The following is a 21,840-nucleotide window of genomic DNA, read 5'->3' on the forward strand; positions in this document are numbered from 1 at the left end:
GAGGTTATCATGGCTGGGTACTGTAGGTAGTTGTTGGAGATGCTCAACTCTGCTTCATCTCTGCTCCTTCCTCTGGGACAGCACAGTGTTCCAGGTCAGCTGACTACCTCTACAATGGCAACTTCCATCCGCCTCCTCCTCTCTATCAATGATCGACACTCTTGGCTCCCACAACCAACACTTCACTCACAAAAAAAAACACCAAGAAACCCATCGCCACTCCCCCCGGCGTCTACTCGGCCGCACCTCAACCCCTCGATTCCTATTCTGGAAGGTTGCTGGAACGTTTGACCCCATGCTGGAGCCCTACAACCCCCCTCCCACCAATCACTCTCTGAGTTGAGAGCGCCCCAGCCGGGTCCCGCTGCTGCCAATGCACGCTACCCGCGGCGCGCCAATGGTCCACTGACGTCCTGTACCCCACTACGGAGAAGGCCTGTAGCGGGTTTAGCTCCCCTGTAACTAATGGTGGGTTTCAGCAAAAGGGCCTTGGTCCGTGAGAGCCAACAGCTCCTCCAGCTGGATCGACTGGATATCAATGACACGCGACAGGCAATCCTTCAATTGTCAGCTCCGACCAATCAGAGACACCTGATAAACCCCTTCACTGATTGCTTGCTCACTGCTTGCAGCTTGCAGGCAGCGGGGGACTTGTGTAGCTCCTCGTCGGTCTTCGGTCACCATCTTGGATCCTTCCCGACCGCCCGGCTCTAGGTCATGTCCGTTTACCTGGTAAACTCCAATTCTGCTGCTACCCGACTATCTTGATTAGAACAACTCAGCAATTTCAGTTGAACAGTGTATCTTGATTGTCGTGATGTCTTCAATCTCAAACTCATTCAACCTCTCTGTCTTGCGCCCTCACCTCGACACCATCACCACCAAGTCGCGGTATCCCGCCTCTCACCTCATCCCTCTCGGCACCTATCCCCAAACTAGACACCCTTGTCTGCCCAACCCTCACCTGTGTCCCCTTTGGGTAGGTCCCTAAAGGTCCTTTTTGTAAGTGGCTTACCGGCACCATCCACACAAGAGCCCTTCTCTCGATCAACTTCCGTCCCTCCCCCATATCTCATATCTCTTCCCCAGTCCAAACAAACATGCCCCGAGATAAACGTCGCCGCCGCCGCCGCCCCCATATCTCCATCCCCTGCTCCCTCCATCCCTCCCCGATCTTGCCACCCCTTGATAGCCCTCCCACCCCCGCCCCCGGGTTACACGCGACTAGGTAGGCAGGTCATCTACCTAGCTGAGCCAGCTACTGGAGCTACAGAAACCTAGCATGTGCCGAGGCTACACTGCCTGCCAATATCTGGCTTACCCACGAGATTAGCTGCCCCGGCCAAGACATCTTCTCCGAGATAAACAGCACCCTTTACAGCTAAAATCTCCTTCCCTTGGAGATATAGCCAAGCCAACATCTCGTCCTCCATCGGTCATCTCCGCTTAGGACTTCGCCCTCTCCCGACAAAAATCAGATAGTCCAGATACTATTATCTTTGGACTGTATTGCAACAAGTTCTAGACCGAGACATTGAAGCCCGCGTCGGCCATTTACACGTATCACGCTTCACACAACGCCCTGTACGCGCCAATACCCAGCACCTCATTGCAACACACTCGTCGTATTCACCGCAGCAATCTACCAATAACTCCAAACTCCGTCGCACTCATGCCCATGCCCTACTGTAACAAACTACCATCGCCGTGCGAATGTCCCGTGTCTTCGTTTGCTCTACGTTTACTCTCCGCTCCTGAATCTTCTGTTGAACTCTTCCACCGCCACTCCAACCATCTTGTATAGGAACCCTCTTTCGCTGCCTTCGCCAATTGGGATAAACGGTCCATTAGCCCCTCCTCTCAGCGCAAGGCTCACTCCCGTCCGTTCCTTGGCGATCGTCTGAATGTCCTTGAGCGGCACGTCCCACTCGCTAGTCAATCGTCGGGATCGGATCAATAGGATCCGAGCATATGTCACCATCACCACCATGTCCTCCTTGGGCAGCTCCAGGTGTCCAATGTACTGCTCGTCAAAGTATCTTCCGTTGTCCACCTGCTTGAGCCAGTACTGCCCGAGAGCTTCCCGCGGGTTGTACGGCCGCACGATGCCGTCGTGTGGGATGAACCGCGGGAATCGCGTGCGATCCAACTCTTGCCCGTCAAACACTGTTGTTGTGTTGCGGATGCCTTCGCTGACGTTGCTGGCCATGTCCAGTACGCCAACAGCAGGCTTGGTTGCCAACCCGATCACGCCCTTGCCGACACCCTTGAAGAAGCCCAGCGCACCCTCTTGCTCGGCACCCTCCAGAGGCTTGCGCGCAAGTCCACCCACGCCTGATGCGACACTGGTGATGAAGCTGTTAGCACCCGCAGCAACACCGTACAAGGCGTGCTTTGGCCTGTTGCGCGCTCTTGTGATACGTCGCCGGTCTTGGAATTGCTTGTCCAGCGACGCCGCTGCAAGACCCTTGCTTAGACTGCCTGTGAACTTGGAGAAACTGTCACTGAAGCCAAACACCGTCTTCTTTGCAAATGAAGCGGCGCCCTTTGCAATGCCCAACCCAAACTCCTCTGGTTTATCCGACAGGATCAGGCCCTGGTACGGCTCGTAAAAGACGTCCGTCACACCTGATGAGATGCTGTTGAAGAGTCCCACTGGGTTGCCCAAAAAGTCGGCAGATCCCAAGATCTTGTGAATCTGGTACATGACCTCTTGGCTGTAGTGACTGGAACAGTTCTGAATGAGCACTGCAGTTGTTACCCGCACATTGTCCAAGATGAGGGCATTGAAGCGGATTGGCGCATCGTTGACGTTACCGATGGCCATGGTCATGACGTTGAGGAAGAACATGATGGGGTTGCGCGATGACCCCTTGTCCTCAGCATTCACTCGTTCGGTGCGCATGAAGCTGAGGTCGAGTTGCATCGGCTGGATGTTGAGCACCTCAAAGTAAATATCTTGGCCAGCCTGCACCTGTGTCGGCTCAGGAATGTCAAGATCCTCGTCGCACAGCTTGCCTTCGTCGTCTACCATCGTCCAGCTGGCACCGGGAACGTTGGTAAAGTCAAGGAGAGCAAACACGAAATCTTCGTCCAGATCGACCGTCATCTGCTGCAGCAAAATCGTTGCGTACTTGATGTATAGCACACCGTACGAGTCATCCTTGACACGACTGATCATGGCGTGCAGCGATGGATGAGCTTCCACCTCTTGCGCCTTCTTCGGGACCACACTGGGGTAGAGGATCATCGGGAAGAGACCACCGTAGAGCTGGTTGTCGATCTGAATCCACTTGATCGCCATCGAAACGGTTTGGATCAGTGGAGACTCGCTGTAGCGCAGTTGGACATCTCGAAGGGTCAAGTAGGCGAGCTCCTTCATCTGAGCATTGACCAGAGACACACCAATGCCCGCGAGCTTCAGCTGAGCACGGAAAGTAGCCCCTGTGTCTTGATCCTTGACTTCGAAGGCTTCTGGGCCGGTGTTGGTCCTAGACAACGTCTTCGGCTTGTACATGCTCTTGCTGGCGCGGAAGTTGCTCAAGATCATCGTCTGCTTTGGTCCATCCGCAGCAACATTGATGTCGATGATCTTCTGTTGCCCTGTAGAAGTCGTAAACTTCATGGGAATCTGGTTTCCAATCTCGGCCAGCTTGACGTGTCGCTCTTTGCCGTTGATTGAAATGATAATCTCACGGAACTTGGCTGCGGGGAAGTCCCAGGCGTAGGGCATGATGCTCCTGGGTGGTAGGCGATACCGGATCTGTCTCCAGCCACTGCGATCCTCGACACCCTCCTCGTCCACGTTGGGGTTGGCTTGCCAGAACATGAACTCGGTGTCACTCTCGTTGCGCATCGAGAACGGCCAACTCTTGGTCTCCATGCTAAGGTTCAAGAAGACGGTAGAATCCTCCATAAGGATTTCCACTCTGACTAGGAATTGCCGCTGTCCAGCCTTCGCAATCTTGACATGAGTCGTACCAATGTCGGCAATATTGAAGGGCGAAGTCCAGTGATTGTTGACACCAGGGTAGCAGAGGCACAGCTGCTTCACCTTGGACTTTTGCATGAAATGAAGGGGCTGGAGGGCGCCTTGTCCAAGGGTGAGGTATCCAGAAGAGCTTGACTCCCTGACAAGGATCTCCTCGCCCAGCTTGTTGTGCAGGACGAATCGTGGCGCGAGGGTGACAACCTTGGTCAACTTGTACTTGCCCTCGCCCGACTTGACCGTGATTCCCACGTGGATCTCCTTGTTCTTGTTTGGCGAGTTGAGGACAACTTCAGAAGTACTGCCAATGGCGTCGAAACTCTGGGGCTTACTCCACTCAGAATCCGCGACCTTGAGGAGTGCTCGGTTGCGGTGATCATCGCTTCCATAAGAGAACATAAAGGGCAACGCCTTCGGGCGTTCCTGATCCGATGTATCCATGAGAGGGAATTGTCCCGCCGCCGGCTTCGCTTGCTGGAGGAATCCCTTGGCGCGCACTCGAACATCCACGCCAGTCTTGTTCAGAACAACATAGGGACTGTAGACCGTGACCTTGAACGCACCGCCGCTGTTGGGGATCTTGAAGTAGTGCAGAGAAAGGTTCAAAGGTAGTCCTTGGTCATCCTTGACGACGAGCTTGCCTTCCTTACGGAAGTCCTCGTTGTTTCCAGGGTTGATGATCGAAAAGTCGCTCGCCTTGAAAACTGTGTCCTGCATGTCGATGCTGAGGAGCAGCAAGTGAGAGAGCTCAACAACATGAACAGGGCTGACACCACCCTTTCGCAGGAAGTTGGTCCAGTCCTTTCTAGTGTTCTTGTCGTAGATGCGGTACTTGAAATCGTACGGCAAGAGGTTCTCAAGTGTCACCGGCGCTGATAGCTTGATCTTCATGTACGGGTATTGCCTAGTCACATTAGAATCGGCGCGTCATCACCAAGGGAAAAAACTTACTTGGTCAGCGGGTTAGCCTTGTCGAAGCGCGCGTGAACCTGGAAGTAGAACGGATCTCCATTCTCTCCCTTGCACACAACCTGTTTTGTAGGTCGCTTAAGTAGATCCCTCCAGAATAGCTGGTCGTTGCTCCACTGGTAGCCAAAGCCACCGTCAGGTCGAACAAGAACTCTCTTCTCAAACACGGCACCCACAGGGGCCGGCCGAGAGTCACCGGGTGCAATCTTCTCAATCTTGAGCAGATGACCTTCTTGCGCATCGTAGATACCCAGTTCTACTGGGATCTGTGTTGCGTTCTCCACATGCAGGGGAGATCTGAAGGTGACGTATTTGATGTTGTCCTCGGTTCCAAGCTCCACCTCAACACACAGTCGATGCAGAACGTTATCCGTCTTGGGGCGTAGGCTGTAAAGATACTCACCCTCCCGATCGAGTCGGACGTTCTTAACAGGGTCGAACCCACTGCCCTCGAGCTGGATGTTGACATAGTTCTGGTTCGACTCGGTGAGAAGATTCTCTCGCATCTTCTCCCAGTGCTCAAAGCTCCACGGTGCTTCCTTGCCGTCCTCCAGACGAAGGCTGATGGGCTCATCGCTGGTTGGGCTCTTGGAGTGGACAACAACATCAAAACCAGTGTAGTTTCGAATGCGGTAGGGTGCTTCAACTCCGCGGGGCTTGTCCAGCACATCCTGCTCAGTCGTCAGGAAGTCAAACGACTTGGATGCCAATGCAATCGTGGCCGTGGTGATGGTCACGTCGAAGACCTTCTTGGAGGCAACGTCGACTGATAGGAGACCGGAGACAGTATCCTTGGCCACACCAAAGCCCACCTGCCATGGTTCCAGGAGCGGCTCCCAACTGGACTTGGAAAAGTTGTACACGTTGGAGTATAGGTCCATGGCGGTTTCGGCCTTCAGGTTCGAAGACCAGTTCTCAGCAGCCGCACTGAATTTCTTGATGCCAAGATCAAGAATGGGAAGTTCGTGCAGATCACCGATCAAAACCACACGGATGCCTTCCACTGTAGCCGACAGCTCCTCATGTCTTCGCTGGGCAACTTGCTGAGCTTGTTGCTTTGCCTTGGAATCAACAGCATGGCTAGGAGCATGGCTGGCTGCAGTCGCCTTTGTTCGACCAGCGATAGTAGACTGTCCACGCCCACTGGCAGATCGTTGCTTCATGCCAGCGTTGCGCAATTCCCGGGCCTTCTGTTCAGCAGGGGTTTCCTTGGCCTGCTTCGGTTCGTTTCCGGATAGCTCTCCTGCTTTGCTGACGATTTGAAGCACGAGAAGAATATCACGGAGTGATAGTCGCAGCACAAGAGGCTCAACATCCACATGGATGCTGGTGGACAGAGGCTTAGAGCTGTCCATGCTGAGCTGGATCGAGAAGTCATCGATGATTCGAAGACGAGACGTCTCGAACCTGTCCATCCGACACAAGAACATTCCAATTTGTGACACCTGGAAAGTCAGGACATGCTGCTGAGAAAGAAGCATTTGTCGGATTGAAAGCACAATCGCCTCAGAGCTCGAAGTCAGAGGGTTTGCAATGAGGATGACCTGTGCATCGACCAGATTGACACGGAAAGCAATGCTCATCGCAGGCTCTTCTTTCTTCTCCTCGACTTGGGCGACCTCGGTGCTCTGCTGCCGTGAAAGCTGTGATCGGGGCCGTGAAGCAGAATCCCCCGAGAATGTGACTTGCAAAGAGTCGGTGTCTGACTCTTCGGGAGTAGTCTCAGCCATGCTCTCATAGTCCATCGGGCTGCTCTCTTCGACAGTCAAACCCTCCACGGCAAACTTTTGGATAGCAAACAGATAATCGAGTGCAAAGATGACTCGAGGGCTGTCAATGGTGGCCATGGCGATCAGGCTCTTTTCCTTGCCACCCGACATGGTCACACTCGCCATCAGCTGCTGCACTTCCTTGTTCATCGATGACATGATGCGACGGAATTTATTTGTCTCTCGGGGTCGGCTGTCGTAAATGGTAAATGACCGGATGAGCAATTCAGCTTCAAGTGAGCCATCTGAGAGCATCCTCGTCTTCACCTTGGTCTCGTTGAGCGAGAACCGTGAAAGACTTGACTTTGCAATGTCATGAACGGGTGCATCTTCTTCGGCCATGATCAGCTCGAGTCCGATCGTGTTGATGCGGAAGACGAGATCGAGTTTTGTCCAGGCTTGATCAATGGAGCTGAGTTCAGGACCGAGATCGACCAGCGTTTGATCATCGCCAGAGTCGGTTTCTGTATTGAGCGTCCGGGCGCGCTGCAGGGTCCCTTCGTCGACTGCCTTTGCCGCCTCTTCCTCATTATCGTTGCCCTCGCCAGCAAATGCTGCAGGTACCGATTTGGAGATTTCCATAAGGAACTTGACTTGGTATTGAGTCAGACGCAGGTTGAAATCAGACATGGTTCCCTCGATCTCTGTCTCGGGTCTTTTGGCTCCAGACTTGTGCTCAGCATAGGTAATGTTGAACCCAAGATCAACATGGTCGATCATCTCAAGCTCCTCAGAAACATCATCAGCGTAATGGAAGTCTGAGGTGAGCCTGATATTGCGGATACCAGCCGAGAGCTTCATCGCAATTTCGGAGTCCTCGCTGTCATCCAGAGGTGCGAACTTGTTTTGGGCATAGATCTCACCCAGGTATGCAGTGATCAGGTCTCTCTCAGGTCGACCTGGCTTCACCACGCGGGGAAGACAACAATGGGGGTATTGACCACAACATCAAACTTGAAGCGGCTGGGGCTTTGCTGCATTTGGTTGGCCTGATTCATGGCAGCCTGGCGTGCGGCATTGTACAGGGCTTGCATCTTGCCAAACTTGACCAAGAAGTCAATAATCTTGCGGAATGGCTCTTCCACAAAGTTGACCTTGACGGAACCAGCGCGAAGGAACACGGAGCTATCGTATCCTGGGTATGTCTTGGAATTGTTGGCGTCAAAGGTTTCATAACGGAAGTCAGCCAGGTCATCCCCCTGGATGGTCACGAGCTGGCGAAGATGAGAGTCCTCCGAGACGCCGAGATTCACGTCATCAACAAGGGAGAGGTCGCCGAGTCGGGCAGAAATGCGCATCGTGTTGGCCCGGAGGAAGATGCCAGCGTCTGCCTTGTTGAATGATAGCGTGGCGAGTCGAATGCCATCATTGTTCAAGATCAGCCTGATACTCTTGAGGTCGACCTTTACCCGGATGGAACCAGAGTTTGGCGGAGGGGTAGTGTTGAAGGAGACATCGACGCTTGCAGTATCATCATCGTAGTTGTCCAGGAGGGACTGCGGACCGCCTGGCTGGCCAGCCTGCTGACTATCGTTATTGGTGAAAGTAACGAGGATGAAATCCAGAAGCGTCAACAAGGTCTTCCGGGTGACGATTAGGTTGATTGTCGAGACCTTGGCGGTTACGTTGGTCTCGACGCCCTCATAGACGGGCATGAACTCAGGCGACAGTGGATTGACCTTGATAAACTTGACGTGAACCAGGCTTCGGCCTGCCTTGAGATCATCGCTATCGCCCGACGAGATGATGGATTTGAATTCGTCAGGAGGGTTGTCCACAAAGTCATCCACTGTGACTGAGCCAAGTGAGACCTCGGCTGCCATGTCGTAAGGTCTTGTGTAAAACTCCAAGCCAAACCGCTCAGCGACCAGCTCAACCAGGAGGGAATCAGGCTTTCGTTGATCAGGGTCACTCCGGTAAAGTGAACCCTTGAGGGTGTCAACCTTGAACTTGAACTCGAAGATCCTTTGCTGAATGCGGAGCTGCTCAACACCGCCTCCATCGTCCGCGTCCTCAAAGTTGTCGTCATCTTCGTCCATATCGTCAAGCACGACGGCAGTTTGAGCCATGAATGGGAACGGCGTGGATTGCCGCCTTTCACGATGAGACTTTCTTCGGGAACGATTGGACGCCGTGCTCTTTAGCCGAGGTCGAGACTGCTCCTTTTGTCCCTCTGACTGTGGTTCGGGTAGCGATGGTTCACCAAACTTGGGAATCGCCACATCAATGATTCTCATGAGGTTCTTATACTTGGAGTCCGAAACAGTGGCGTGAAGCATCGGCAAGTGACCTGAGACCTTGAACTTGGTCAGGTTGGGGGCCTTCGGGAGGATCGAGGTTTCGACAGTGAAGTCGACATTGATCTGCTCGACAACGTGTAGCCGGGCCTCATCGTCCTTATCAACAAGCTGCGCTTTGGTCTCCTCGATGGATGGTCCAATGAGAACTTGAGTCGATGTCAGTTTGACAATGAATTTGTCGTACATGACCGATTCAAGCCGCTTTAGATCTTCGTCGCTGTACGACTGTTTTTGCTTGGACTGGATCTCCTTCATGGTGTCCTGGTCGACAAGCTGACTGTTGACATGAATGTGACCAGCATCGACGATCAAGCAAGTGGAGTCCTCTGTAGTAATGCTGACAGGTACTATAATCAGGGGCGCTTGAAGATCCAGCTCGGCGTTGATCGTCTTGTGTTCTTCAAGAGCAAACTCAAGACCGGCTCGAGTCTGTTCCCGGATGCTCTCAACAGTGGCGCCAGCACTCTCCATGAGGGCAGTGATAGACTCCATGTGACGCTCAGGGGGTCTGAAAAAGTCGGCAATGCCAACAACAAAGTTGGGGTTCCAGATGACCTCAAGAGGCTTCATCTTTCCAACAACAGCAATGTCGCCCTCGCGTTCGAGTGGGTTCTGTTCGACCTCGAACTGGAAGAAGGGGTCTTCCTCTGCATTCTCGAGCTCGGCCAGCGAGAGTCTTCGACGCTGCTTGACATCGGGAGCATCCTTGACCCTCACAATCTCGGGGTAGAGTGTGTCAGGAGTGGTGCCATCGTTGACACGCAAGCCACCAAGGCTGACGTTGGCAAGGAGGGAGTCCTTTCTCTGGAGAGCCTTGGCCTTGAACACATCAAAGTGTAGACTAAGCAAGTCCGATGCGTTGTCGTGGGGGTTTCTCTTGAGAGTGAAACTTCCAGTGCTAAGGGAGGTCTCAATGCACATCTTGATGGCTTCTCGCGGTACGTCCACCTCGTCCGCAAGAGCATTCTTCTCGTCCCAGTCGATGGCCTCATAGAGCTCCTGTCGCTGTTCCTCAGTCATCTGTGTGTTCTCCTCATTCTGCTCGATCGTCTCTTGGGGTTTGGAGCCCCACACCCACGAGAGCCAGCCTTGTTGCTGTTGCTCCTGTTGTTGTGGTTGCTTCTTGAGAGCCTCGGCGTTTTCCTTTTTGAGCTGGTTGCGGGCCAGAGATCGCCAGAACCGCAGATCTTCATAGCCCAATTTCCACTCAAGGGAGTTTATTGCATCAGTGTCCTCGGGAGACATCTGTTGCCCTTGTTTCCTCTTCTTGAATAGCTCGATGTATTTTTTCCTGTCATCACGACGCTCCCGGAAGTAATCCCAAGACCACTTTCGGTTGCGCTCATGAATCTTGGATAACACCGCATTACCGGCAAACTGTAGCCATGCATGGGGTCTTCCTTGGGTCTGACCCCCTTTGGTTGCAACTTCTTGTACTCTTGGTGACGAATGAAGTAATGGAAAAGGTCGACCATCATCAAGGCGTCTCGATACTGGTCATCATCCAGGACAAGACCAATCTCCTCGAACAACAGGTTTGCCTTGAATTTGGGCACCTTGATGTCACCCGATTTGTCGAGCTCAATCTTGGCTTGTCCGTTGACAGGCTTCAGAATGAATTGGTGGCTGGTATTCTTCTCGGCGCCCTTTCCAATCATCTCCCTGAATTTTTCAACGATCTCATCGTGTGGAAGCATCTCTGAGGAGGGTGTTGCGGCCTCACGGCCAGTTCCAAGTAGTGTTGAATCGGTATTCCAGTACACAGCAAGTGCGCCCAAAGTAGCCAGCTTGTGGGTGACGGAACTCGAGTCCTGGATAAAGGTGGGCTTCCACTGGCCGTCTGTGCTGACGGCGCTGAACTCCTCGAGGGTAACGCCCAGGGCGAATGGGTGTCCTGGTGCTGAGATGGAGTCCTCATATCGGATATGGATATTCTTGACCGTGACTTGGAGGTTGTCGACGATCTTTGTAACCAGACTCTGCGTAAAGCTCTGGCTCTTCTTTTGTTCCTCCTGGCTCATGCCTTCCTGGTTTCTCTCCTTGAGCAACTCAGCGCTGTCCAGCTTCTCCATCTTGAGCCGCTGTTTTCTGCGCTCCTCCTCCTCTTCATCGTATTCAGCCTCCTCCTTAGGGCTGGCCAGAAGAAAAACGTCCTCGATAAAGACCTTGACGGGGGCGCCGCGCAGGTTGGACCAGGGGATGATGAGGGTAAGCTCGCCAAGGTGGCCTTCCATGACATTGATGGGAAGCTTGAGCTGGTCGAGGGCCTCACGGCGCAGCTCTAGATTTCGTAGTTTGACATCTCCCGACCAGATACCGACTTTGAGCTGGGCAGGATCAAAGTTCTTGACGTACATGCCCAGAAAGCGGTTGAGCAGGCCGGCGACGAGGCCTTCCAACATTCTGGCGGCGGTTCGGCCGTAACCCGGGCCGGGGAAGTAAAGGTAGGATTCGTACGAGGTATTTTATCGGAGCGTCATCTGTCGCTGGGCATGCGTATCGTAGACACGGGGTGCCATCCGAGGTCTCGGTGGACTCTGGCAATTCGAAAGCCGGCGGGGAAGATGAAGCGGGGGTAGGGTCGTAGACGGTTTCGAGTGACGGGAGGGTTCTAGGGGTAAACGGTATGAAGGTATTGCGGATTGTCCCTCTCGCGTCGTGTGAAGGATCAAGGATGGATGGATTTGGTTGCGTGTGCGTGTTGCCTCTGCGAGCGTGAGTGAGTGACGCAGCACACAGACTCTGGCCGGAGCAAAAGTGGGAAGCAGCACCTCAGCCTTGGGCTGGGGAGGGAATGGTGTGGCGTGTATGACGCTGTTACCATTTCAAGCGCCCAACCGCCAAGAGGGTACTTAGTACCGCGCAGCGCCAGAGTGGGGATCTAGGTACCGGACTGGTCTGTGGTGGGCCTCGAATTCAGTGCTGTCGAGCCTGGCTGTTAGGGAGCTTTGGCCAGCGTTTCAGGCGCTAAACAGACCTGGGGGGAAGGAAGCGGAAGCCAGCACTTTAATAGGCAAGGGTGGGGCATCTGTTTCTCGTTGATGACGGACGATTCAAGAGTGATGAGCTCAGGAGGAATGAAGGCATTCACTACTTTGATAGAAATTGGTCTATCTCTATATTATTTTGTATCAATCTTCATGTCAACAGCTGCATTCCACCTCAACCTGCAGGTGGCCCATCTGCAGTCGAGTTCCTTGGTGTTCATCAAGCCCACTTAAAAGCTTTCCCCAGAACGAACTCTCATGACGTCACGATAAGCAGCTGCAATCATCACATCGCGATCATGGCTTTGTGTGACAGGAGCAGGAACACAGGCTTTGGCCGGTCCCGGGCGGGAGAGGCACGCGTGTGACAGAATCCAATTGTAGAAAAATCCAGCACGGGGGGTCATGGCCATTACGTAGATGCCCATCTTGGCTATTTGGGGAAGCTTGGGTGAGCTCTTGTGCCTACCTTTCTCCTTCAGACAGCTCTTAGAGCAACCATCTTCAACTTAGACATCTCCCTCTTTCAAACACCTCGCTCTCTTTGCGTCAAGCTTGTCGTACTAGTAGTTCCGTTCAGCTCTCAGGCTATCTATTTAGTCGTTAGCTCGATTCCCTCCTCGTCCATTGCTCGCGTGCCCCAAGTTCACATTCGCGCTATCACCACCACCATCACGAGAGATCTCATCAAAGTAGCTTCTCCGCGCATTCGCCATGTTCCGTACCTACTCTCGCTCTTTATGGCATCTTGCCTCTGGAGCTTCTCCTAGTACAGTCAAGCTCGCGACTCAAACATCCCCCCGATTCGCAATTGTTCCTCTCCTCCGTCAACCAGCCCGCATTGCCTTCTCCAGCAAATCCGACAAAGAGAACAAGGACCCTCCTCCCCCATATCGAACTATCGATCGCGAGGCCGAACGTAAGCGTGGACAAGAACTTCTAGGGTCAGATCCAAGCAAAGTCTCGTCCCAGAGCTCAGTGCGCCATGTTCTCGAGGAACCTCAAGGTCCCCCAACCGGCGAACATGACATGGCCGGCGAGCTGAAGCATGACATAGTAAGATAATCAAACCTTTCTCCCTTAATACTGCTGACTCGAGTCACAGGACATTGTCAAAGACACATTTCGATTCAAAAGCGTTCCCCGCGAGTCGCACATCCTTGGTCTTGCTGGCACACTGCCCTATATGGGAACCTCTCTCTCCACTGTTTTCCTCGCCTGGGATCTCAATAAGCAGTGGCCTACCGGAAACGCTTTCTACGATACCATATTTGTGGACCATGAGACAGCCAAATACTTGTTGAGCATCATCGAACCCCTTCAACTTGCATATGGCGCTGTGATCATCTCCTTCCTGGGAGCGATCCACTGGGTGCGTATCTTGGTGCGGAAATTGTCCATATCGCATGAGCTAACGAGAACGTCCAATAGGGTCTTGAGTATGCTGAGAAGCAGCCTCTTCGCGAACGCACTCGTTTCCGCTACGGCATGGGTTTGGCCGCCTCCATCATCGCCTGGCCGACTCTCTTACTGCCCGTCGAATATGCCCTCACCACCCAGTTCATGGCCTTTGTTGCCCTCTACTTTGCTGACTCTAGAGCCGCCACCCGTGGCTGGGCACCTCAATGGTACGGCACCTACCGCTTCCTCCTGACTGCCATGGTCGGCCTCGCCATCTTCATTTCCTTGGTGGGCAGGGCCAAGATCCGCCAGGGAGACTCCCTTAGCGGTCACGGTCTGAGCGACAACTTTTCAAGACCTGGCATCGCTGATACCAAGACCAACTGGGCCAAGTTGGAGGAGGAGGAGAAGGAGCGTGTGAAGAGAGAGAAGAAGAAGAAGGCCAAGGAGGATGAGAAGAAGAAGCAGGAGGAGATGCAAGAAAAGATGAAGAGCGAAAAGGGCCATGACCAGGCCAAGACAGAGGCCGAAGACAGTGAAAAGGGTGAGGAGCAAAGCGAGAAGAGTGATGAGAAGGAGGACGCTCAGGACAAGAAGGAATCCAAGGACCAGGAGAAGGAGAGTGAGAAGAGCAAGGACAAGGGCAAGGTGGACGAGAAGGAGAGCAATGATAAGGACGAGGGCAACGATGAGAGCAAGGACGAGAAGAACAAGAAGAATGAGGAGAGCGAAGAGAAAGAGCCCAAGGACGAGGACGAGGGTGCCAAGGAACAGGACGACAACGACAAGCCCAAAGACACCAGGTCCAAGGGCGGGAAGAAGGAATAATTTGCATTTCAACACCACGACTTGATGACGGCGGAACAGCCATGTATAACAAGTAGCGATCAGCGGAGCTGCCTGATTTCTTAGTGCTTTTTGTTCTCAGATAATGCGATAATGACAAGAATATTCGATTCATCAAGACTTTAACCACCATCTTTCAACAGGCACTGGGTGTTCAAGAGGTGACTCTCCATTAGTAGACGGGTTCAACATTATATAGACAGTGCAGGTTCATCAATATGATGCATTAATCAACTAGGTATCTCTGACCCGCCGCGGGTATTGCTTCGCAGAATCCCAAAGCAGCCATGGGCCCTCGTGTATAAAAACTCTATCAGACCCTCGAAGCAAAGCAGATGGTGGTATTGAGTTCCAACGCCGTAGTAAAATGCAACCCAGAACCAGGACCGTGTCTGTCCCAGATCCATACCACCCCAGCTTTTTCCGCGATGAACCACCCAAAATATCATCATCATTACAAAGTTTTACAGCAAACGGATCCGTACTTTGAGCTTGTTAGTCTATCAAGGTCGAGCGAGCCCTTGCTTGGCCTGGAGAAATGTCAGTGTCTGGAGGAAACGTCTCGTCAGAGGGTGGATTCACCTTCATCTGTTCAATTCGGGCCTTCAATTGGCTCGTCACCTCGGCTGCTCTTCTCCAGCTCTCAACACCATTGCCACCTGTTGGCTGGGGCAGTGAAGACATTGGTCGTTGGGCAATGCCAGATGAGTGGTCGTCATCGCGATAGGACGCAACGTTTCTGAAGCCTCTGGCCGGAGAGCCGCGGCCTGATGATGCCGAGCTGCCAGCATATCGCATCTCGGGACTCAGCTTGTTGCGAGGAACCATGGGCTCGCCGTTCTCTTTCTCTTCGGACATGGTGCTGGTCATGCTCATTCTATGGCGACTCGCAGACCCAGGTCCATTGTCTCGGTAGACATCGTCGTGCGTGGGCGAAGCAAGACCAGGGCTGTGCATTCCTTCGGCCTCGGCGCGGCTCAAAGCCCTCTTGAGTCGTTCAAGTTCACGCCTCAGTCGATCGTTAACCTGCTCGGTGGCCTCCGCATCACTCCTCGCTCGCACGAGTTGTGTCTCCTTGGCCTTGATGCTTAGCACATCTCGTGTGTGGTCCTCGATGAGACCAGCGTTCTGGTTCTTGAGCTCTTGAATCTCGGACATGAACTTGCTTCTCTCTTGGCGCATCTCGTCAACCTGGCGGAGAAGTCGCTCGTTGGCTGTTCGCAGCTCTTCAAGTTCGGCACGGTCCACGGCGGACATGCCAGTGAGAGGTGGGGGTGAGACTGGTGAAACTGGGCGTGGCGCTGCAGCAGGCTTCGCAAGAGAGCGGCCAGCCAGTCCACGGGAGAGGCCAAGACGAGGTTGAGGTGCCGGCGCTGGCTCATCCTCGGCGGGCATGACAGGGGCTGCAGGGGCTCGGCGAGGGGAGCCAGGTCCACCCAGAGTCCTCTTCTGAGGGCCCTTGAGTCCAGCAAGACCAGGCTTTCCAAGTCTAGCTGGTCCGCCTGGTCGAGACGTAGGCTGAGGGGCGAGGGGAGGGTCCTCAGGAGGCATCACAGCAGCAGCAGGAGCCTTCTTGGCCATCGGCCTCTTACCACCACCCATGACCTTCTTGGGCGGAGCCGCCTTAGGTGCAGCAGCAGGCTTAGGCTTAGGCTTCTCCTTGGCCTTGACCTCAGCTGTCTCGAAGAACTCCTTGACCTTGTTCCTGCGGATGTCGTCCAGGCCTTCAAGCTGCGGTGTCATGGCTCGTTCGCCAATAATCTTCATGACGGTACCGAGAATCTCGGCACCACCATCTCGAAGCGCAGGACTCGACTCGGATAACAGCTTCTTACCGGACTCGCAAATGGTGGCTTGCTCTGCCTTGCTGGGCACATCGCGCGTCGTTCGCAAGCATCGGATCAAGAACTTCATGGTGCCCTCCTTGACTTGAGGGTTCTTGTTGCTCAGGTAAGCGGTGATGTCCTCGAGACACTCAGTCAGGTCAGTAGAAGCAAAGACACTATCGAGGGCGGCACCCAGAGCGTCGGCAACTGTGGCCTTCTTCTCCTTCAGGCGGTCCATGATGGGCTGCATGACGGTGGTGCGGTACTTGGCGAAACCCTTGCGCAAACCCTTGGCCAAAGCTTCGATACAGAATGCAGCTTGAGTAACAACCGCAACATTGGCGTCCTTCATGCACTTAGCCAGTCCTCGGGTAATCTCGTTGAAATCCGTCTCCTTGATTCGAGGAACATTGAGGGCCTGGTGAAGGCCGTCGACGGCTTCCTTTCGATCCTTCCATTTCGAGGAGGCGAGCAGGTCGCTAAAGTTGGGCGGGATCTTCTTGGTAATGTCTTGAGGCTCTGCCAGATCGAAGGCGTCCATCTCACCGACATCCTCACCCTCCTCCTCGCCTTCCATACCCTCTTCACCACCTTCGGGTGCAGCATCGATGGCTTCTTGTTGCGATCGGAGCAGACGTTCTTGCTTAGGGGGGCCCTCAGCCTTGATCTTCTCGAACTGCGCCTCCAGATCTGTTTGTTGGGTAGGCTTCAGGTCACCCCAGAACATGGGCTTCATAGCCTCCCGCAGCCATCTGTAGAGCTCTACTGTGAGGTTCGTGGCTTCAGCACGGACATTCTTGTCGGCAGCACCGAAAGCTTTTGGGAGAGCCTTGAGAACAGGCTTAGGATCAACGATCTTGCATCCGTAGTTGTGGAAGATTTGTGTAAGGGCGTGTAGGGTCGCGGCGACGTTCTTGGGGACCTTGTTTGACAAGCCTGGTAGCATGTCCTCGATGACAGGCCCAGCGACATCGAGTTCGATGTAGAGGAGCAGAGCTTCGATAGCATTCTGCTTGGTAGCGGCTCGGGTTGACGAGAGACACTTCTCGACAATAGGAGTGATGGTTTGGTTTCGCGTCCTTAAACAGCAGTCTCGTCCACCAAACTTGAGGAATGCGCACAAGGCAATGATAGCTTCTTGTTGGGCGGCGACGTTGGAATCGAGGACGGCCTTATTCCACAAGCCAGGGTCGTTCAGAAACGGTCGGAAACACGGATCGGCTTCGTCGGGGGACTTCTCGAATAGCTTGGCGGCTTCTTCGTATGCTCCTTTTCTCACCTTCCAGACCTATTCATGCATCTCGTCAGTCGGGAGCTTCTTGGGGGAGGGGTTTGAAGCGCGTACCTTGTGGGGGAAGCGGTCCTGCAAAGGGATGGAGCTATAGTCATCTTCGTCGGCCATGATTATGTGGTTGTCGGAGAATTGGTACTGCGCAGAGCTCGAGAGGGGTATCTTTCGGGAGGAGTGTGTCGTTTCTTCTTGGGTTTTAAGGCCTGGACTATCCAGGTGATTAGCTTCTGGAATAAACGGGAGCGCTTCGGGGCTTCCATATTGGTTTAGGGATTCAAGGAGCCGTAGCGGGCAGAAGCCAGAGGCTCCTTTTGTACTGAGAATGAACATACCAAAGAATCAAAGCGATGGGTAGAGTGGCGGGTATCAACTGGAGGAGAGGCGTTCGGAGGTGGTCGCGTGGATAAAGGAGGAAACAAAGCGACTGCCTTGTTCTTTCTGCAGGAGGCAGCGACGGTTAGTGAATGCGGAAAAGTGCCACAAGAAGAGCCCGAGAACTTGAAAAAGTCCAAGTCCAGAAACAGAGGGTCCAAGAGCAACAGATCAGTCTGACACTACTGGGCACCAAGTAGGTACTGTAGCTATCGCCAGAATTGGATCCTTGTTGTCGAGACGGACGAGCGAGGCTCTTGTTTCGTTTGTTGGAGTGGAGGGGAAGGAAGTGGAAGTCAACAAGCGCCTGTCACCTGATGGACAGGGGTTGAGGGGCTTGGAGCGGGAGATTATGGGGAGTCAAGGGGACCTACTGCGATGGATGGACAGCAAATGCGTAGTAAGCTGTCGGAGAAAAACAAAAAGAGTTGTGACAGTCAATGGCAGGTTTCGTTTCGGGAAAGGAGGGGTTCTATCAGATATTAAATCGAGTAAAATGCGGTGCCACTGACCCGAAATCGCTGCCCTCCATTGGGGCTGTTGTGTTGTCCTCTGGCTGCACACCATTTATTGACGCCCAATCTAGCCCATTGCCCCAGAAACAGACGCAGCCACACCCACCGTTGCAAGGGTCAGCGAACATCAACAATCTTCATGTCAAGTTGATCATGTTTGAGAGACGCTGTCCGTATGTGAACAGGAGATCATGGCCAGGGCAAGGAAATATCGGGCTTGAACATTTATACTCTTGCTAGTACATGACTTTATGTTCGCAGACGTGAAAGCTTGAACGCTTCAACCTCAGCCACAATTACCGACTTTACCCATGTGTAACATTCCTCCACGCTGCACATACACCAACAAGCTTTCGGAACGTTTCGAGGGACGACTTGGATGACGTCTACAATTTGTATCAAATCAAGGATTCCGCAAGTTTCATACTTGCATCTCGCCCTGCGTTCAATTGCGTGGCAAAGATATTCATCTGGGTGTTGACGTGGCTGATGAGGCCCCATACCCGAATTCCAGGGACCCTTGGCTGTCAGACAGCCCATGTTGGTGATTGCCACATTGCTGACAGATATCGACAAAGACTGTTATGCCAAGCACAAGCAAATGGAGAAACAGTATTTCAAAGCAAAAATATGAGTATCAAGTATTGAAGTTCTCATATTGCCTTGAGAAAAACATGTAATGACTGGTCATCAGCCAATGTTGTGCTCTTAAACTGGTGATGGAGGTGATACCTGGCAGGCAGCAGTCACGTGCACATAGATAAGATAACAATTTTCTGGCAAGCATCGTCATGTCTGAGCTTCAAGCTTGGCCGATGCCTCTGCCTTTCGCGTCGCGGGTCCTTCTTCAACACCACTAATTGTGCACTTTCGCACTAGACACACGTATCACCAACATCGCGGGCGTTCTGTTTCAATATTTCCATCATGGACGGGTCTACGCGATCGTCATTCGATCCCTCAAGACTCACCAAAGCCGCCGCCGCAGAATACTCCTCCTCCGCGTCTGAATCCGAAGATGAGTACCTCGCGCCGGGACTCGACGCCGACAACGACTTTGGAGACTTCAACCCTCGGAAACGGCGGCGCGTTGGAGGCAACAACAAGGAAAAGGCAGCACTGGGTATCTTTGGCTCCGACAGCGAGGACGACGGCCCCGCCAGGAAATGGAAGAAGACGACCCTGAGGAACAAAGGCATGAATTTTGTTTCAACGGGCGCGGGCAGCGACAAAGAAGAAGATGCCCAAGACGAAGATTCCGAAGACAACCGACCAGTTTTAGGAGGCAATGCCATGGACGAAGATGACGACGAGGACGAGGACGAGGAAGAAACGCGCGGTGTAGGACTTGGATTTGGAGCAGCGAGAGCTTTCGGGCGCAACGACGATACACAGAACTCGAGTCGAAGTGGGAGCGCCGACGCACCATCATTCCCAACCTTTCGAACCCGTTTTGATGGAAAGAATCCTCTCGGCATGGGCTTTGTTCCATCCTCTGCGAACGAACCGGTGCTCAAAACCCCACAGAATGATGGCTCTCCAACGCCACGCAACAAGCCCCAACCGAGCGCCTTTGGTGCCAAGGGAAAGGTCAACCCCAAGTCTTTCGGTGCTCGAATGATGGCAAAGATGGGTTACAAGGAGGGGCAGGGTCTAGGTAAAGAGGGCCAAGGAAGAAATATCATCATCGAGGCACACCTTCGTCCACAAGGCAGAGGTCTGGGTGCTGTCAAGGAAAAGTCGGAGCAGGAACGCCAGGAGGAGAAGCGACAAGCGCAGCTACGGGGCGAAGTGGTGGTTGATTCCGATGAGGAGGAAAAGAAGAAGAGACGGAAGAAGGCAAAGGCCAAATCACTTGGGGCTGCATTCGACAGCGCAGCTAGTACGCCGCGACGTCAGAAACCAAAGTACCTGACTGCAGAGGAGCTCAAGGCCGCTGCTCCTGGCCTTCATATCCCAGATGCATTCGCCCCGATCCTCGACATGACAGGGCCGGGGAGCAAGATGCTGACATCTACGAGCGGCATCATGACGCCAACTACGGGTACGGCGACACCAGAGTCTTCAGAGGTTATTGAGGCAAGAAAACTGGTCAAGAGAGCTCAAGCCGATCTCTTGGCCTTTTCCGACGAGTGGAAGAGCTTGCAGGAGAGAAAGACATGGATTGACTTGGAGCTGAAGGAGAAGGAACAAGAGATGGACGATCTACGGTCAGACTTTGAGAGGTTGCAGGTATTCTCGCAGCTTGTCAGCGGAGAGCTTGCAACAGCCGATTGGGACCAGGTCATCAGCTGTCTACAGAAAGCCCTCGAACTCAAGGCCGCAACCGCCGAGATCACCGACATCGCAGTTGCAGCCATCCATCCGTTCCTTCGGGAGGCAGACTGGGATCCTCTAAAGGAACCTACCCGGTTCGCTTCAGAGCTCAAAGGGCTACTACCCCTATTCATGCCGACAAAATCAGACAGCCAATCTCTGGGCAAGTGGCAGTCATCGGCGGTGAATGAAGACGATGTTTATCGCCGCCATCACAAGTCTACAACCCCATACGAGAGTATGATGTACAAGAACTGGCTTCCCAAAGCCCTCGCTGCGGTCCGTTCTTGGGATGTTCTTGACCCAACACCAATGCTCGGTATAATGGAGGCTTGGGATGATCTTCTACCTCCCTTTATCCGTGCGCAGTTCATCGACAATATCGCTCGAAAGTTGGAGACGGCAGTGTCGGATTGGAACCCAAAGAAGAGGCGTCAAAGCCATCTCCCGCATATTTGGCTGTTCCCCTGGCTTCAGTACTTGCCATCATATCATCTGGACCCCAAGGGCACTGGCCTTGTGGCCGATGTCAGAAGAAAGTTCAGACAACTCATCGATGCATGGGAGTTTGAGCGAGGCCTCTTCCCAGGACTCACTGACTGGGAGGGTGTTCTCGGAGACCAGTGGCGTCCGCTTGTCATGTCGCACGTCCTGCCGTCCATGGGCAAGTACCTGCGTCGAAATTTCCGCGTGGACCCTGCCGATCAGGAACCTTACCTGCCGGTGCTGACGGGAATCCTCAAGTGGACGCCCATGCTGGGTAGACGGGTCATCGCCGAGGTGCTCATGCAACACTTGTTCCCCATGTGGCACAAGAAGTTAACGGAGTGGCTCGCCCTCGACGAGGCTGACTTGAGCGAGGTAGCCGAGTGGTATGGATGGTGGAGGGGTGTTTTGCCCCAGGAGGTCGCCGAGATGAGATCCGTAAAGTCCGAGTTTGACAAGGGACTACGGGTGATGGCCAAGGCGGTTGCGGGAGCATAATAGACGGTCCTCATCGTTGGCTTCAGGGCCGAGGAGGACATGGGAACATTGTCTCGGTGGTATCAATGATGTTGGTAGAACTATGCCCAAGTCATAGAATAAGAAATAGGGGTTCTCCAAGAGAACCCGGTTGATCATCCGGGCAACTGTTCGCCTCCTGTCTCAGTACCATCGCCTTGACTCTGCTCAGCTTCGGCATTTCCGTAGAACGACTTGTCCGAGTCTTTGCCTCTTGCTGTCTGATGCATTGGGGCAACACACGAGGTTGGTCCGAGG

General features: G+C 53.5%; 4 protein-coding genes across 4 annotated transcripts; 2 read left to right on the top strand and 2 right to left on the bottom strand.

Annotated features, from left to right (window-relative positions):
• Positions 1–1,741: 1,741 nt before the first annotated feature.
• Positions 1,742–11,428, bottom strand: MRS44_001972 (uncharacterized protein; the record flags this gene model as incomplete). The annotated part of the gene is made up of 4 exons (XM_065623900.1): positions 1,742–4,892; positions 4,940–7,584; positions 7,668–10,376; positions 10,439–11,428. The coding sequence occupies 4 exons, from the start codon at positions 11,426–11,428 to the stop codon at positions 1,742–1,744; spliced, it is 9,495 nt and encodes a 3,164-aa protein (XP_065480311.1).
• A 1,299-nt stretch (positions 11,429–12,727) lies between these two features.
• On the top strand, positions 12,728–14,242 carry MRS44_001973 (uncharacterized protein; the record flags this gene model as incomplete). The annotated part of the gene is made up of 3 exons (XM_046277862.2): positions 12,728–13,069; positions 13,119–13,385; positions 13,445–14,242. 3 exons carry the CDS (start codon positions 12,728–12,730, stop codon positions 14,240–14,242), a joined length of 1,407 nt encoding a protein of 468 aa, XP_046124844.2.
• A 513-nt stretch (positions 14,243–14,755) lies between these two features.
• On the bottom strand, positions 14,756–17,488 carry MRS44_001974 (uncharacterized protein; the record flags this gene model as incomplete). The annotated part of the gene is made up of 2 exons (XM_065623901.1): positions 14,756–17,374; positions 17,432–17,488. 2 exons carry the CDS (start codon positions 17,486–17,488, stop codon positions 14,756–14,758), a joined length of 2,676 nt encoding a protein of 891 aa, XP_065480312.1.
• Positions 17,489–19,191: 1,703 nt separating this feature from the next.
• On the top strand, positions 19,192–21,564 carry MRS44_001975 (uncharacterized protein; the record flags this gene model as incomplete). Its single annotated transcript, XM_046268005.2, has 1 exon — positions 19,192–21,564. One exon carries the CDS (start codon positions 19,192–19,194, stop codon positions 21,562–21,564), a length of 2,373 nt encoding a protein of 790 aa, XP_046124846.2.
• Positions 21,565–21,840: the final 276 nt, after the last annotated feature.

The sequence above is a fragment of the Fusarium solani genome, assembly GCF_023522795.1.
Source record: "Fusarium solani strain SB1 chromosome Unknown bctg00000000, whole genome shotgun sequence".
Taxonomy (NCBI): Eukaryota; Fungi; Ascomycota; class Sordariomycetes; order Hypocreales; family Nectriaceae; genus Fusarium; species Fusarium solani.